This window comes from Mesocricetus auratus, unplaced genomic scaffold (assembly GCF_017639785.1).
Source record: "Mesocricetus auratus isolate SY011 unplaced genomic scaffold, BCM_Maur_2.0 Super-Scaffold_100006, whole genome shotgun sequence".
In the NCBI taxonomy this organism is placed as follows: domain Eukaryota; kingdom Metazoa; phylum Chordata; class Mammalia; order Rodentia; family Cricetidae; genus Mesocricetus; species Mesocricetus auratus.
In genome coordinates this window covers 61,767,939-61,784,482 of record NW_024429190.1, presented here as the reverse complement: position 1 = coordinate 61,784,482, position 16,544 = coordinate 61,767,939, and the positions used below count along the sequence as shown (strand labels likewise).

The window sequence follows — 16,544 nt, the reverse complement described above, 5'->3', positions numbered from 1 at the left end:
GAAAGTGGGGGGGGGGGGAGAAGGAGGTGGGAGGCGCAGAGTCGGGCGGCTCGGGAAGACGCTGGAGCTCCAGACACAGCAGGAGCGCGCCGCGCGGGTGCAGTCGCCTGCCAGCTCGCCCCGGCCGCCGCGCACTCCGCCTCCGCGCTGAGCAGCGGGAACCGCAGCGGCTTCAGCCGCGGGGCTCCGCTCAGCTCCGGGCTCGCGCTCTAGCCCGCTCCGCCCGCCGCACCGCCCACGGCAGCGCTCAGCCCGCAACGATTTGACTTCCCTCTGCCGGCCTCTCCAGTTCTCTAGATCGCTGCCTTTGCTCCACTCTTCTCGCTGTTTGCCACACCACGTTCGCTCTACTATTCTCCCGTTTATCCACAGTCACCCCTGCCTGCGTCTTTTCCCTCCTTTTTATGGAAAACCTCATCTTGATTTAAGATGATCTGTCTTCCTCAATCTCATCCGTTTCAGCCCTGAGGACTGAAAGGGAACCTTCACCGCCATCCCAACCCGAGTGGCACTTTAAAAGAAAAAAAAATCACAATTTTAAGAGAAAGAACAAGAAAAAAAGAAAAGTCTTAAGAGGCAAAGGAGCGGTACTCGGGACCCTCTGCAGACCCTTGACTCAGACCACCCAGGACTGGACTAGTCAGCAGAACTCCTAATTCATCTCATCCAACTAAAAAGAGGGAGATCCAGCTAGAAGCAAACTTCAGTGGTCTCCGCGGAGCCAGATCCTAGATTCCTGCATTTGGAGGGATCGAGTGCCAGAAGACACAAGACCCCACCAGGAGGAGGAGTCCCGCGTCTCCCTCGCTTCTCCCACCAAACCTGAACCTTAGACCGAGCCACGCGGGACACAGAGGAGGAAAGAGGGTAGTGGAAAATGCGGGGCTCCGGGCCCCGCGGTGCGGGACGCCGACGGACCCAGGGCAGAGGTGGCAAGGACGAAGCCCCCTGCATCCCTGCCTCTCTGGCAGGCTGTTATTCTGCCCCTCTTAAGGGCCCCCTCTGGACGTGCCTTCTCTTGTGTGCGGCGCTCCGGACCCTTCTGGCCAGCCCCAGCAACGAAGGTAGGGTAATGGAGGTGGGGACAGCGGCGGCGCCCTAGGATGGTCGGGTGAGGTGGAGCTTCTGTCAGCCTCTCTCAGCGCTCCAGGAGCCGCTACCTAGACCAAATCTCTCTCTTTGCCTCCAATTAATGTTTGTTCGCTTTTGATGGTATTTCCTGATCTCTCTGGTATCTTCGGTTGCATTGTTTGACATATCTGCAGAGTGCTTACCAGGCGAGGAACCTGCCTGTGGACTGAGTCTGGTTGGGGGCTGGGGAGTTGGAAGCCTGACGGAAAGAGGTCTGAGACCTGAGCTGGGAGGTTGGGTGCGGTTGGGTCCTGCGAACCTGGAGAAGTGACACATCAGGCTTATGGAGAAAGGTGACGACAAGGCTCTTAGGATCCGTGCGGTTTTCAGAAACCGTTTATTTAATGCTGGTGTTTGGAGATGGTGTCAGGGTGGCTGGTGCTTATATTTTGGGGAAAGTGCCTGCCCTGGAGCTGTTATTTAGGGCACCACTAGCCACCAGCTGCTATTCCAGGCTGGGTAACAAGAGCTTTAATTTTTGAAGGAAGGGATCGTGAGGGGCAGAAACTGACGGGTGCCCTTCTGTTTGGGGTCTCCCTAACACTCCAAAGCAAAGGTAGAGGGAGGGTAGGCTGGTGTTAGAGAAGGCAATGTAGATGCTAGGAAGTTGTTCACGGAACCCACCAAGGTTTATCTTATGAGAGAAGACCTGTCCTATTCAGAGGCACCAGGTCCTGGAGCATCTAATCCTCCTGTCCCCAGTCCTTTGCTCAGGACTGTTTGCTTTCCTCGGGGAGAGTAAATCTGGAGGTAGGAACACCTGCTGGTCTCAGCTACGGGAGAAACCAGTCTTGTTCCATTATATGTCCTTGCCTGTGGTCCTCTCAGCCACTCCAGACCAGCTCCTCTTTCACACTTCACAGCTTGCTCTGGGCTCAGCTTAAGGGCTCAAGGCTCCACATGGAGGGGGCGGGGGGGGGTGAGACATAGGGAAAGGCACTGGGTGTCTCAGACCAGTTTCTTGTCACCAGGAGAGGTCCTCTTCACCATGGAAACATCAAAATCCTGTCCTCTTGTCTAGAAACGTGGGGCATCTAGCTTGGGCTATGGATGAGAGTCCTCAGTTGTAAAACCTTAAATAAACCCTTGCACATGGAGGGGGGGACAGGATATGCTGGACCAGAAAAGATGAAGTAGCAGCAGCAGCAGAGTGGTGTATGACCTCGTGACTAGCATGGATTCAGTCTGCTATAGAAGACACTGAGCTGGTAACCTCAGCGCTGCCAGTTCCCAAGGAACCCTGCGAAGCAGGGCAGATGGAGACTCACACCCCACCCCACTGACTCTCTCACTATGTTTATTATTAAACATCTGTTCAGAGGACTATGTGTATCTGTCGATATCTGTCGGTAATAATCCATGCTTCAAGCCAAACAAGTTGATTTTTTTCCTCTCTAAAGTTTTTTTAAGTGATGTATTTTTGTTTGTTTGTTTGTTTGTTTTAGACTTGGATCTTTCGTTAACCTATTATGCTAAGACCATTAGATTAGAAGTTCAAAGGCTGTAAGAAGGCTAATGCAGGGGAAGGGTCTTAGGGGAAGGAAGGAGGAGGGAGGAGAAGAAGGAGGAAGGAGGGGCTTTTAACGGTTTTATTCCAGCCAAATAGCCATTCTGACTGAACTGCAAAATGATTCAAGGGTCCTATCAACCATCCTTTCCACTACATGTAATTCCAACCACCTATCTACAGCACCCTTGCTATGTGTGTGATGGGGAAGGGAAGTGAACTCGAGGAAGGCTCTCTAAGAGAACTGAAGAATTAAATTATCAAAGAGTGCGATGCCCAGTGTGAACACGGGCCAAGACTAATGAAATGAAAACACGGGGAAGACAGTGGAGAAACAGGACAAGTCTCTAAAGGTTCCATAAGCAAAACTTGCATCTTGTGTGACGGAGCCTGGCAAGCAGAAGCTTTAACACCCACAGGTTGCACAGCCTTTACCAAGGAGTAAAGCCCACAGTAATGTAAAGCTGACTTGGTTACATGCACATGAGGGTTGGAGTGTCTAACAAAAGCAAGCTGTACTCTACCTGTGGTGCCTGCTATTTGGGGAACATTTTGTCAAGTAAAATTAAAAATTTGATTTAAGTACTATTTGAGGTTGTCCGGTTCATTCCTTCACTTCCCAACAGGACACCATCATTAATACCACCCCCAGATTCTCCTGTTTTGCGAAATCTAGATTCTTTTCTGCTTTCCATTTATTATACCACTGCTCCTATACAGGGAGCCGTGGCATGTGTTCATAGCATCATCCTTCATTATTTATTTAATGGAGAAAATGAAATATTTCTTTAAGTTGTTATTATTTTTTATGGAAGAACTTTGGAAGTTCTAGTGCAGAAATACTTGATTGACATGCCAAATTTATTAATAAATTGATTCATAAAATTTACTGTCTGCAAATAACAGAAACGCTTAGTGATTCTTCAATCATATATGTGTGTGTATATATATATATATGGTATACACATATAGAATATACATACTATGATTATGACATGAAATGTCAGACAAGAAGAAATAAATGTGAACTATCAGTTTTACTTGTTATTCCAATTAATTTTTATTTTCATCTTTTATACACATTGCATTCTAAACAAATTGTACAATCAATATTCATTCACTTGTAATGTATGTGCATAAACCACACTTGGAAAAAACAATCAGCATTAATATGGACAAACCTTTACTAAGAAATATAATTTCAAATATTTTAGCAGACTATTTTCAGACTGATTAAGGAGGATAGCATTGGCGTTGCATCAACAAGTGAATGATTTTAAGAAATTTAATAAGTAAAAGGTCTGTGCCAGCAATTCTGAATTTTTGGAGATGGCCCTGAACTTATTCAGTAACTGCCACTTTTTGCTATCTGGAGATATATTTGTAAACAAGCATTATTTGACAAGTGCTTTTCTCAGCAGGGATTCTTGGCCAATTACTGCTGAACAGCTCTGCATTGAAAATGATTCACCCACAGTGAATCAGTCTTAATTCATTGAAGCTACAGTCAGTAATGCCTCAGTAAAGTGCTGACAGTTGTCAGCAGTTTGTATTTGAAAAGTCCAGTTTCTTGTCTCTGAAGGTTTTGTGTGTTTGAGAAAGTAGGATAGAAGGTTCTTGGAAAAGAAGCATAGAAGGGCAGGGGGTGGTGGTGGTGGTGCGATTGGCTAAAATGACTTGAAAAACAATCATAAAATAGTAAATATTTTCACTGGAAAGAGTCTGAAAGTAAAGTTTGTTTAGGGCTTTTTTTTCTTGGTTTATAATAGGACCAGGCCCATAAAACATATGTAAGGACACAATAGACTTGTAAAACTAAATGGCTTCATTTTGTAGCCCTGTCTTCCTGCTGTAATTCATTTCCTTTTAGATTAACCGGCAGGACCCCACAGAAAAGGACAGTAAAATTGTTCCCTCACCAGGACACTACTGAACAAGAAAAGAGAGCCATTACATCCCTTAGAATCAGATATTGTTGGAACCAGAAGGGACCATGGAGAGTTTTAGCTTTTGGCTTAATAAACCATGAAGATTGGGGGTGGGAATCTTGACATTTTAAGCTCATTCTTGGTATCAGGGTGACAGGTAAGATGATTTCATTTCCTATGTAAAACAGGGGAAAAAAGGATAACAATTCCCAGGCTTGCAATATAGTTTCAACCTACATACAATATTTTTAGCAATGATAACAAAAAAAAGGCTTACTGTTCTGCTTATTTGTCTGGTTGATTGGTTGACTTTTCTGATTGGGTGTAAACCAAACCATTGCAAAGGTGATGCATGAACTCTTATCGCTAAACTCAAGTGCTCACATTTTGATACATTTCTATTCCAATATTTACCATATATATGCACATATATAGGTATGTATATGCTCACAATACTTTAAGAATTGTGAACGTTCAGAATATATGGCAACCATACAGAAAATATCAACCCCAAATGATGTAGCTATTTGTAGACAAACATTTCCAAAGCATTTGTGTCAGTACTGCTAGTGATAGGAAAATGTCAGGGTCCTGTTATTTCTAGCTATTATGTTGGTTGTTTGACTTCATAATTTGATTATCTTTTGTTTGGTGTGCTTCTTAAGACATTGGATGAGATAGGTAACCAATTTCTCTTTCATTTGAGAAAACCATTCCACATTTTCCTGTAACTATAGAGCATGAAGGTACATTATTGTATTTACTGACAGTAGCAAGTTTTATTTTATGGGTCACCATTAATTCTTAAAAAATATTACTAACTTATTTTAAAAGCCATATTTTTAATTTAAATTGGCAGATATACATTATTAGTAAATGGGATGAGTTTTGGTTTGATGTATTTAGCTGTCTGAATATTATTATGATACTTTGAAATCTTATACTACTTTTACAAGAATTTTCATAAAGTATCCCGAATTATTTGAAGTAGGAATATAAAATTTTCTTATGAACCACTAAAATGCTTTGCTTCTAGTTTGATCACAAGTAATCATGGAAGCTGAATATAGAAATTGAGAACTGGGAAATCCAGAGATTTTACTTGTTCTATATGTGCAGTGGGTACACTTCAATAGGGGTAGAGAGGCCCATACTAACATGCTTGACTAGATAAATATGTAGTAAGTTGTTTATGAGAGTTAATATCCTTGCACACAAGTAATTCAGAAGTTGATTGATAGTAAAACATTTTGTAAATTATTTGTGCTTCAAAATGAAGTGTAACACACATGTGCATCCATAGTTTATATAAAGGTAGGCTTCAAAAGAGGCCTGAAGTTTTTGTAAATGCAGAATGAAATGGTTCATTATTTTTAGATAATGTTTACACTTAAAATAATAAGAAAGTGTATTTATTCAGTGAGACACAATACACCTGGAAAAGACAAGTAAAAGGACATTTTCTGATGAATTCGATAACAAAATTTAAAGCATCATATAGTTTTACTACTGAGAGAAACTATTTGTAAATACTATTACAAATATATAAACCACATTATTTTGGTAGTTTTAGAAATCAGAAATTCACTATGGTAATCTTTTCTGAATCATTGTTTTCATTGAAAATGTTTTATACATAATATAAAAGATCAATTTTTAGTTTTTTAAATGCCAATTATTTCAAAGCACAGCACAGACTCATAAGAAAATGTTCCTTGTTTTATATGTTGGTAACTTTAATATTTATTTTATAAGACTATTAAAACAAGAAAATTAGCTGATTTTAAAGTTTTGGACAGGACAAAATTGATGGCAGTATAAGACTTCTAAGTGTATATTCTCTCACTTCACATTTGATAATTCACTCATGAATACTTTAGACAATAACAGTAAGATCACTGATGCCATAGATGGTGCTATGAAATAAATAAACTAAATCAGATTGTAAATGGCATGTAAATGGTATTCTTCAAAATTAAAAAAATAACTCTTTCTATACCTCTCTCATGTTTTGAATCTCAAGCATGAGTTTTTATGATTTTTTTAATGTCAAAAGTTTCATCTATACAAGAGATTTATTCAAACACATTTTTTCTTATTACATCGAGCAAAGACATGGACATTAAAATTAGTATTAAATAATAGGACATATAAAATTGAGTATTTTAAATGGATTATTTATTCATTTTGTGGCAAACAGTTTTAAATTTCTATTTATCTTATTTCACAGTGATCTAAAATAGCATTACCTAATATTAACTGCTACTGCAAGGTGTGAAAGCAAGTGAAAAAAATAAAAATAAAAGAGATTTAATATATGTAACAAATTGAGTTGTACTTATTTGAATGTCTACTAGTTGATATAGGATTTCTTTTACTATTCATAAAGATCAAAATTTTCATCTGGCATCCCTCACGAGAATCCCAGAGTTTAATATTCATAAATATTTAATGTAGTAGGACCTATACTATAAGTTGGTAAAAATTTTTATGATTTTGGATGGTGAGATTTATTAACTCACATTATATTAGTTTTGACTTTTGTAATGGTTTTTTATCTCTACTGATTTTCAGAAACCATAAAGAATCATGCTTAACACATTGCCTGAACACCTTCTAAAAACCTGTGTGTGTGGGTTTTGCCTTTAGAGTACCAATTAGTTGTGTTCCATTAAATAAAACCTAGCAAGATCTGTGCATAATTAAACTTCACTGTAGCTCTTCTTTTCCTATAGGGTGCACAGTCTTTAGTCTCTTATCACCTTATGAGCTACTTTATTAATATCATTTGAATTATTTCTTATACAATGGGAGAACATACAATCCTTTGTTGAACGGGGTCATATCTAGGTCATGTCTTCTTCCTTCTCTAGCTCTCAGTGACTATTCATGGTTTTAATCTTTATGCATTTATTTGAGATTGAATAATAACTTTGCTAGGATGTGAGTGAATGTGCCAAGTATTCATGGAAAGGTTGTAGCAAGGCTGAAAGGAAGAGTGGGGACAATTTAAATATGGTATAATAAAAACTCAATATTAAAAGCATTACCTCCTTTTAAATCTTTTAAAAGAATATGCCATTCATACTTGCACACATATTTTAATATTATATTTGATTCTCCATGGCTCTGAAGACACAACAGTGTGCTGTAATAAAGGAGCCCTTTAGTTTCCATCACTTCATATACTTAGAGTTTTATAGTTCTTATATTTCTCTATGAGATCAATTGTTTAGCTGTCATGCCAAACACTTGTGGCATAAGATACACCACAGATTAAGTAAGTGAGATTTCACTGTCTGGAATATTGCCTGGGATTTCATTGTCTGGAATGTTGCCCAGGCCATCTTCTCCATTGGTTAAGTTTGTCTTCCTTTTTTTTTTTCTTTTAAGGGTCCATAGTTCTCTGTAAATGATTCTGGAAAAAAAAATCCCCAAAAAGCCAAAATCTGAAGGTTGAAATATTTTGCATATGCTTTGTGAGAAAATGTTCCTACTTGGAAACATGTTTCAGGCTAAGTATTGGATGGTTTGGAGAAAATACAGTCTGTTCTACTCAAAGATGAGTGCTGTCTTTTTTTCCTCATAGTATTTTCATACTCTTGTTTTCATCTGTCAATTCTCATTGCCTTATCCCTTTTCTCATCAAGGAAGGCAGCACCAATTAAGAGGGTGAGAATCCATGCTCATTGTGCTCAGTTTCCCCCAAAAGATGTCACAGTTTCAAAATGGATATTATGAAGACATTTCTCTTAATTAAAATGTAGAAGAATTCTCCAGCTAAATAATAGATTGTACTAAACGCAATCATCTGCTGTTTACTTACTTTATACTAGAAAGAGAACTATTTAAGACATCTCTATCAGCTTTGACTTTCTTATAAGATAACTCAATTTCTCTGCCTTGGCAGGATGATGTCAGGAAGGGCTGATGTCTTTTCTGTGGAAAGAAAACTCAGCAGGTAAATCCAGCAGGTACCAGTTCAGCCCAGCAGGGGCTTGCTATGTGAGCCTTGTTTACCTTTCCTCCAGAGTCTTTCCCCTCTGTAATGGCTCCACAGGTGGGAAAGGCTTTCCAGTCATACATTTGATAACAATGTACCATATTTTCATAGAAGGGCTTCAGTGAAGACAGTAAAGAGATGGATCTCCTCCTAAGAAGAGCCACAGCCACCCTTCTGCAGGTGGGAATAATGAAGAACTCTTCCTTTTAAAAACTTCAATGATGTCTAATTTTAAACCACCATATGTTTGAGAGGAGACAGGGAAGACACAACAGAAACAAACCTGAGTAACTACTTTTACAACTGTAGATGTGGGTTCTTGGTATTGATTGATATCCATGACACCAAGGAAGCAGAGATATAGGTGTTAGGAAATGACAAGAAGATGAGGAAAGAAATTCCAGCTGTGGATTTTGAAATCAAACAATTTGGTTGGTGCTAATGTCCTTCACTTACTATGTTCTTTGTTAATTCATTTTGCTTTATTGTAGTTCAGATCATTTGTCTACAATAGGGTAGTTACTTCATACATTACACATAACTATAGGAAGAGAAAATTGAATGAAGCAACTTCTTACTTGGTAGAGCTCTACATAAAAAAAAGTGGTCAGATGGTATAGGGAGATCTCAGGAAATGATCTCAGCAGGCCATCTATTTGTTTGCTACATTGAGTTAACATAAATGTTAATATTGTTTAAGGGAGCTTTCATAAAAATAAATAAGATAAATAATTATCATTTAGCAGAAATGTGGATCTTGGCAATCCTTTGATAATGCCTCATTTGCATAGATGTAGTCATTGTCACTGAACCCTGTGACTTAATTGTAATCAGTTTCCCAACTATGATACCTCTTCCAGAATAAATAAGAATGAGAAGTTTTAGAGACCATGACACTGCAGTCCAGGCATGTGTTATGAGATATAATAAATTAGCCCCTTCAGGATCCACACAGTAAAAGTTGAAGTGTTAGGAGCTATTCATAGAGTTCCTATGACATGAAATAAGAATGTACCTATGTAACTGAGTAAAGTTGCTATAGTTACATAGCTAAACAACAAATGTCAGTTCTTTTTCACACAACATGAGATATAGGGTATTTGAGGCAATTTCTCAGTTGCAGGTCATCATCTCTGTTGAATTGGAAGCTGAAACATATCTTGGGCTAGGAAAACAGTCTAAACAAGCTTGACAAAATATTCCACACAGTCGTAAAAATAAAAATGAACTACATGTGTATTAGTTCTCTGCTGGCTTTCTTTACTAATAATAACTAGGAAATAAAGAAAACATATAAATACAGGTATTATCAACTATAATTATTGTGTTTTATTTTACATTTTCATATTTTATCAACCACAGGATGTATCAAGAGATATTTGCACATATTTTGAATATTTTGTCATCAGAGGTAACAGTATTAGGATAACCTTTATGTGTGTTCTAGCCTATTACAGATTTTACATGAAAGCATACATGTGTAAAATATAAAATTATACATTGTAGCACAAAAATAAAAGGTTCAGAGTCAGATATTGGGGTTCAGGTTTCAAGACCAAGATCAGAAAAACAAAGCAGCTAAGTCACTACCTCTACCTCAGACTGAAAGGGCTGTTACTGTCTCCATAAGCTCTCCACCAAGCCTTAGACTGCTACTTCTCCTCAGCATATTTGGAAATAAATTTCAGAATGCAGCCTGAGACACTGGGCACCTGTCTTTTATATACCTCTCTAGGTGTATATAAAAGATATACTGGGATTAATGGTATGAGCTCTGTTTCTCTTTTAAACTGATTCGCTCCATTGTGGCCCTGGCTGGCCTTGAACTCACAGAGATTCATCTACCTTTATCTCCTGAATTCTGCGATTACAGGTGTGTCCTACCACTGCTCAGCTTCTATAGTTAACTTGTGTAGCTAGCATTTCATTTGATACTCGGTGGCTTTATTAGGTCATAAACCATATATCACCACAATAAATAGTAAGATTATATATAGACATGAAATTCTGTCCTCCCATTTTCGAAAATTGATAGTAGGGGAGATTTTTAAAATTTTACGAATCTGACACCCTGATTTCAGTTTTAAATACAGTTTTCAATTTTCATTTCCCAAAACACTTATCTCTTCAATGGCATGCATATTAAACATATTTCTTGGAAAGATGAGTAGGTTTTTATATTTCCAGAAAGGTTTTAATTTAATTACCATAAGACTGCTCTTTTGCACACAAGAGACCATAGCAAAACATGAGAATGTTTAGAATATATCATGTAGATATACTTGGAAATCAAAAACTGCATAAACATCAACGCCTATGCTCTATTCAATAATTACAGCTATTTTTCACTGTTGATTTGCCATGTGTCATTGATGTGATTTCCATATGCTTGTGTTCCTCTAAACTATCCAGTAAAACCCTCATGATCACCATTTTAGTCTAGAGAAAAATTAGTTAGTATACATAGTTAAATGACTTACCTCAGTTTATTCATGTGAAAATGGTACAACCTTCATGCCAACTTAGGTAGTTTGGCTTCAGCACTATACTTACGGATTGTTTATGCAAGGGGAGATTTTGCCACCCAATAACCATACTCATTCTTACTGTTGTCATCTGGTACAGAAACCTCCACAGAGAATAACTACAGTCAAAGGGCCTCGGATGAAGACATGTGGAATTCTGGAGGCTTTCTTTTCCATCCTCACTAGTTACTGATGATCTTGTTTTCCTTAAATATTTGATCAGTGCTTGATCATTTTAGACTTACATAATGCTTTTTTCGTTGCCCACTGTCCACTAGTATGCCTTCAGCTCTCTTCCTGTATCTTTGTTTCTAGCGGAACAATACGTACTTTGCCTTATCAATTTCTATCTGGAATTTTATAATATAAAAAATTCTGCTGCCATGCTAAGCCCAGACTAGATTCTAAATGTATATTCTAGTGCCATTAATTGCATTAAGAGTCTCTTCTCCAAACAGTGCTATCTCTTGTAGATAGGTAGGGTAGATTAGAGGAATTCATTATTATTACAAAAGGATCTGAGATACGAAAATATTTAATTTAAAATGCTAGACTATATCAAAGCTAACGTTTTCTTTTTCCTCAAATTAGTGCCACATTTATAGATGTGCCATGTAGAAGTAAGGACACAGACTATATATCTTGGCCCAATCTTTTGAGGCTGTGAACTTTGGACAATCTAGACAGCTTCTCAGCATCTATTTTCTTGCTTGTTAAATGGTAATGTTATTACAATAAACTTTAGGCTTCTATAGACTGAATTCCTATCTTTAAAGTGCTTATGAAATTTTATGGCTTACAATATGTCAGCATTAAATACTATATCTTCAAAATTTTTAGGTGGCCATTCTGACATTTAGCAGGACATTAGTTAGTGAGTGTTGTCTTATTTGTTACAAATAGAGATACTGGAAGAAAAGGCCTTGGGCTGTAGTCCAGTAGCTCAAAAACACTTACTTACTTCCTGGGTAAAATCTTCCGTTTGTCTTCCAGCAGCTTTAGGTTAATAATCCAACCTTAATTCTGACTGCACAGTAGGCACTGATTTGCTTCAGGATCACACCTCATGTTACTTCGCTATTACTGACCTATGAAAGGAGCTTGAGGCACCTTGTCCTCAGTGTCCTGAATTCTTTGAACAAAGTCAGGCAACCCCTCCCCCCATGGATTGCTAGATTTTTATTCTAGGTCTGTACAGACCAATTTCCCCAAGCTTGGGTTCCCACTTTCATTCTTCATGTGGCTTGTCATGTGAAATTGTATTTTTATTTGTATATGCATTTCTGATCTTTATTCAGAATAAAAATACCAAAAAATTAAAGCTAATCAGGGAAATGGTTCTCTGAAGTAGGATTTCAGTAAAAACAGAAAACATTTAATTTTCCAACCAAAACAATTTAACGCCGACAAAACTGACAGAGAATGTCTTGGTTCTTGCATTTATTTGATGCATCACTGTGGGGAAAGCATTATCTGTCTGGAAGCTCATTGAGAGCCAGATCCAAAACTTAATTCTCCATCTGGAACATCGAGGAAGTACTCTATAAATCCATGTTTGATTAATGAATACTGTGAATTAAATTCTTTAAGTGTCTTAAAGCTACTATTTTTAACAGCAATTTCTTTCAGCATGGTATTCTATCCTTGATGAAGCCAATATAACTCTTTTCCTAAATCCATAATTAACACAAGTTAGAACTGGTTTTATAAAGCCTGTAGTAAATTGAAATGTTACCAACTGAAAGACTGTGTGAATCATCAACCACAGCATCAACCACAGTAAGCTAATATAAACCTACATGCCATCAGGATCATTTACTTTAAATTTACAAAACATACATCGAAGATTATATATCTACTGAGGATCATACATCAGAAATATTTTATGTTCATTGCATGATTAGTACTTTGTGATCGAATCAACTTCTGTTTTTTTTGTCACTTTGTTATGACTACTTTTCAGCATTTATTCAAATTGACCCACAGTAAAATGTTCTTTTCTACTCAAAGTATGGCTTAGTCTTACATCTAGAGAAACAAGTAATTAAAAATATCTGTTTGTAATTTGAGGGGGATGGACGGAATTACTCTTTCATTTATTGTATTTCCTGAATTGCATTCACTGCAATATATTTCGTGAAACACAGTAGATTCATAGTGTCATGAGAATTCATAATGTTGAAGAGAAAATGTCAGTAAGAAGTGTGTCAACTATTATGTGTATAGAGTAGCATTGCACGGGAAATGATTGTTTTTTTCAACTTTAGTTTTGCTCATTTATGGTAGTTTGTTTAATTAACAAACCTCCAGAAAAAAACATTCTAATTTGCTGTAAAATAAGAACAATTTTATGAAATATTGAATATATTTCTTTTTATTAAGTTATAGAATAACTTAGTAAAATAAATTGAATCATGTTCTAGGTATGGTAAAAGTCCTTCTATGTAGACTTATTGCATAAACTTTAATTCTGAAACTATCCTAATGAAACTTATTTTTAATATGGAGAAAAGTTGATCTTGGTATAATTAAATAATTTGTAGTAAGTCATAGAGCATTTAATTTGACAAAGTGTCAGTATGTAAGTTGCTGAAGCTCTTGATTGTAGCAATTTAGCAAAATATGCATTTCTCCAAGTTGTACTATTAATATGATTAGTGGTTTACTCATGCAAATTATTTGCAAGGAAGAAATAATACCTCAGAAAAAGCATATGCTCAGAAGACATCAGTACCCCTGAGAATATAATGAATATATGTGTAAAGAACATGGAAAATTCATATTTGGAAATTTTTATTTTGGCTCTTGCTGTTGATTCCAATGTGGAAAATATGTATTAATTTTGAGTCATTAGAACGAATACCTCCAGATGATCTATTTATAAGGAAAATAATTTTTGTTTGATTCATCATTGATGAATGACCCTATCATGATTGATTAACCCTATCAGTTTGGTGTCATGATGAATTGGCACATCACCGTTGATGAGCAACAGTGGAACAAGCCAAGCCATTCATATCATAGCAAAATTTACCTGAATTCTATTGTATTACTTTTTCTTGATGTTATGATCAAAATCCTGAGAAGAACTACATAAGCAAGGAAATAATTTTTACTCAAGTTTATGGGGACAGTTCATCATTGCAGAGAGGTATGCTGACAGACTTGTGCAATTGTTTGTTGAATAAAATTGTTCAGAGTAAAACACCAGATGTAGGTGCATGTTGGTGTACAGATCACTTTCTCATTTATATGTAGTCTAGGGCTTCAACCCACTGGATGATGTCACTGACATTCAGGATAGATCCTTCCACCTGCAGTTATACATTTCTTGAAATACAACCAAGGAAGTGAATTCCCATGGTGATTCCAAATCCATCTAAGTTTACAATGAGTATTCATTACAACCTTTCTGAATATGATCAAACTTTTGATGACCATAATGTCTACCATTGATTTCTATCCCTTATTTTTACCGCTTCCCATTGTCGGTAGATTAGGACTAAGCCTTCTTATGGCCTTGTATAAGATATTTTAAATCTAAATTATAGAAAGGGATAGATTGCAAGAGATATAAGTATTGGGAGAAACATATATGATCACTGCTCAGTATAAATAATTTTTGTTATTGATTTAAATCTAGACAGTATGAAAACATTTTAAGGATAAAGATAATATTATTATTAAACAGCACTATACACACGAGAGAAACGGTACAGAAGAAAATGCGTATTCTAATTACAGAAAGAGCTATGTTCAATAATTAGACCCATTGATTTCCAGATTGATGCTCAATGAATATGGTTTGATGCTACCCATTATGCTTTCAAATAATGTTAAATGTATTTTGAATGAGCTTATGTCATAAGTTGCAAGTATTATCAAGGAAAATTGTACCCTAAAAATGCCTAAATTTGGGGACATTAAGGGTCTAACTCAGTCTTCTTACATTTATGACACCTGCACACATATAACATACATTCACACTGACACACACATACTCAAATAAAAAATAAAATAAAAAGGAAACTAAATACCAAGCCAAATACATACTAAACACACAAACTATGCCTATGTGCCTAGAAAGAAAATCATCATACAGATTAGTTTGAAGTTTGGTACATTTTAATAAAGAATGAGGACCTAGCATATCCTGGCATAAGGAATAATTCAAAGCAAAGAACTTTCTTGTATACACCATCCATTTTATTCTAATTATTTTTATATGTCTTTGATTTCTATGAATAAAAAATTTGAGCAGATGTGCAACCAATACTTCCTCAATTTGGGTGCTTAAAGATTAACTGCTATCTAAATTGTATATTAAGGAAATAATATTCATTGTTATTTTGTTGCTCACTCTTCTGTTTTGTGCAGCTTAAAACTTGCTGTCAATAGCGAAATGGAAAACTTGATTCTCCAGCAGGGGAAGACTAATGTTTGCTCTACTAAGACTAATCCATTTGAATTTTTCTTCTTGCTAAAAATTGACATGTGTTTTATGTACATTTATGTAGGTGTACACATGTGTACATATATGGAGTTTAGAGACCCAGTATGCATCATCCTTGGGGAGGCTGTATACCTCCTTTGAAACAAGATTTCTCCTCTTTTTTGGAAGAGCAATGGTTAGGCTGGACTTGTTAGCCAAGTCCTGTAGATTCATTTTTTTCCCCTCCTTCCCTAGCACTAAGACTACAAGTGTGCACTGTTATGAGTGACACTTTTATATGGGTTATAGGGATTGAACTTAAGACTTTGTGCTCCCAAGACAAGTGCTTAACTAAGTCATTCCTCCCATCAGCTCCAAAGTTCCATCTTGATTACAATATTATGATAGATGCTGCCCTCTGTAGCAAACTATGCATAACCCATTAACTTAATAAAACTTATTGGTACAGGAGGTAATTATTTAGGGGTGTAAACCTTTATACTGAACAAGTCAGACGTTGGATACAGTTCAGTTGAGAAAAAAAAAGAAAAAAGGCTTTGATTAGATAACTTGGATTTAGATTCCAGCTATGCACTTATATTAGTTCTGGGACCTTGGGCCATTGGCCTGTTTAACTTTTCTCAGCTTCAATTTCCTTATCTGTAAAATGAGAAACATAGCATACCAAAAGATCAGTGTTAAGATTAAATGATAAAATGTGTGAGTACAGACACATATAATTTTATTAGTTTCAATCGCTGGTGTTACAGACATGAGAATTGAATCTTTGAAACTAAAAATCATTTCCTCGAAGTTATATGGCAACAGAACCAATATTATGGGAATAATGAGCATTATCTGTGCCATGAAGCATTCTTAGACTTAATTGTGAAGAAGCACATTTATTTCTAGTACTAAGGACTTTCAAAATTTTGTTGTTGAAAGGAGTTTCTTCGCATAATACCTTTACACACAGACAAGTAGAATCAAGCAATTGCTTAGGAAGACTATTCTGCAA

General features: G+C 36.8%; 1 protein-coding gene across 7 annotated transcripts in view; it reads left to right on the top strand.

The window, feature by feature from the left end:
* The first annotated feature begins 96 nt into the window (after positions 1 to 96).
* Positions 97 to 16,544, top strand: part of Epha5 (EPH receptor A5) — a 325,855-nt gene continuing 309,407 nt past the window's right edge. For 2 of the 7 annotated variants that reach the window (XM_005068199.4, XM_005068197.4), the window contains exon 1: positions 97 to 1,064. In XM_005068199.4, the coding sequence (XP_005068256.1) occupies positions 878 to 1,064 (187 nt within the window). In that variant the 5' untranslated portion in view covers positions 97 to 877. The remainder of the gene's footprint in view (positions 1,065 to 16,544) is intronic. The other 5 variants (XM_005068198.4, XM_005068196.4, XM_013112027.3 and 2 more) reach the window with 4 other exon arrangements.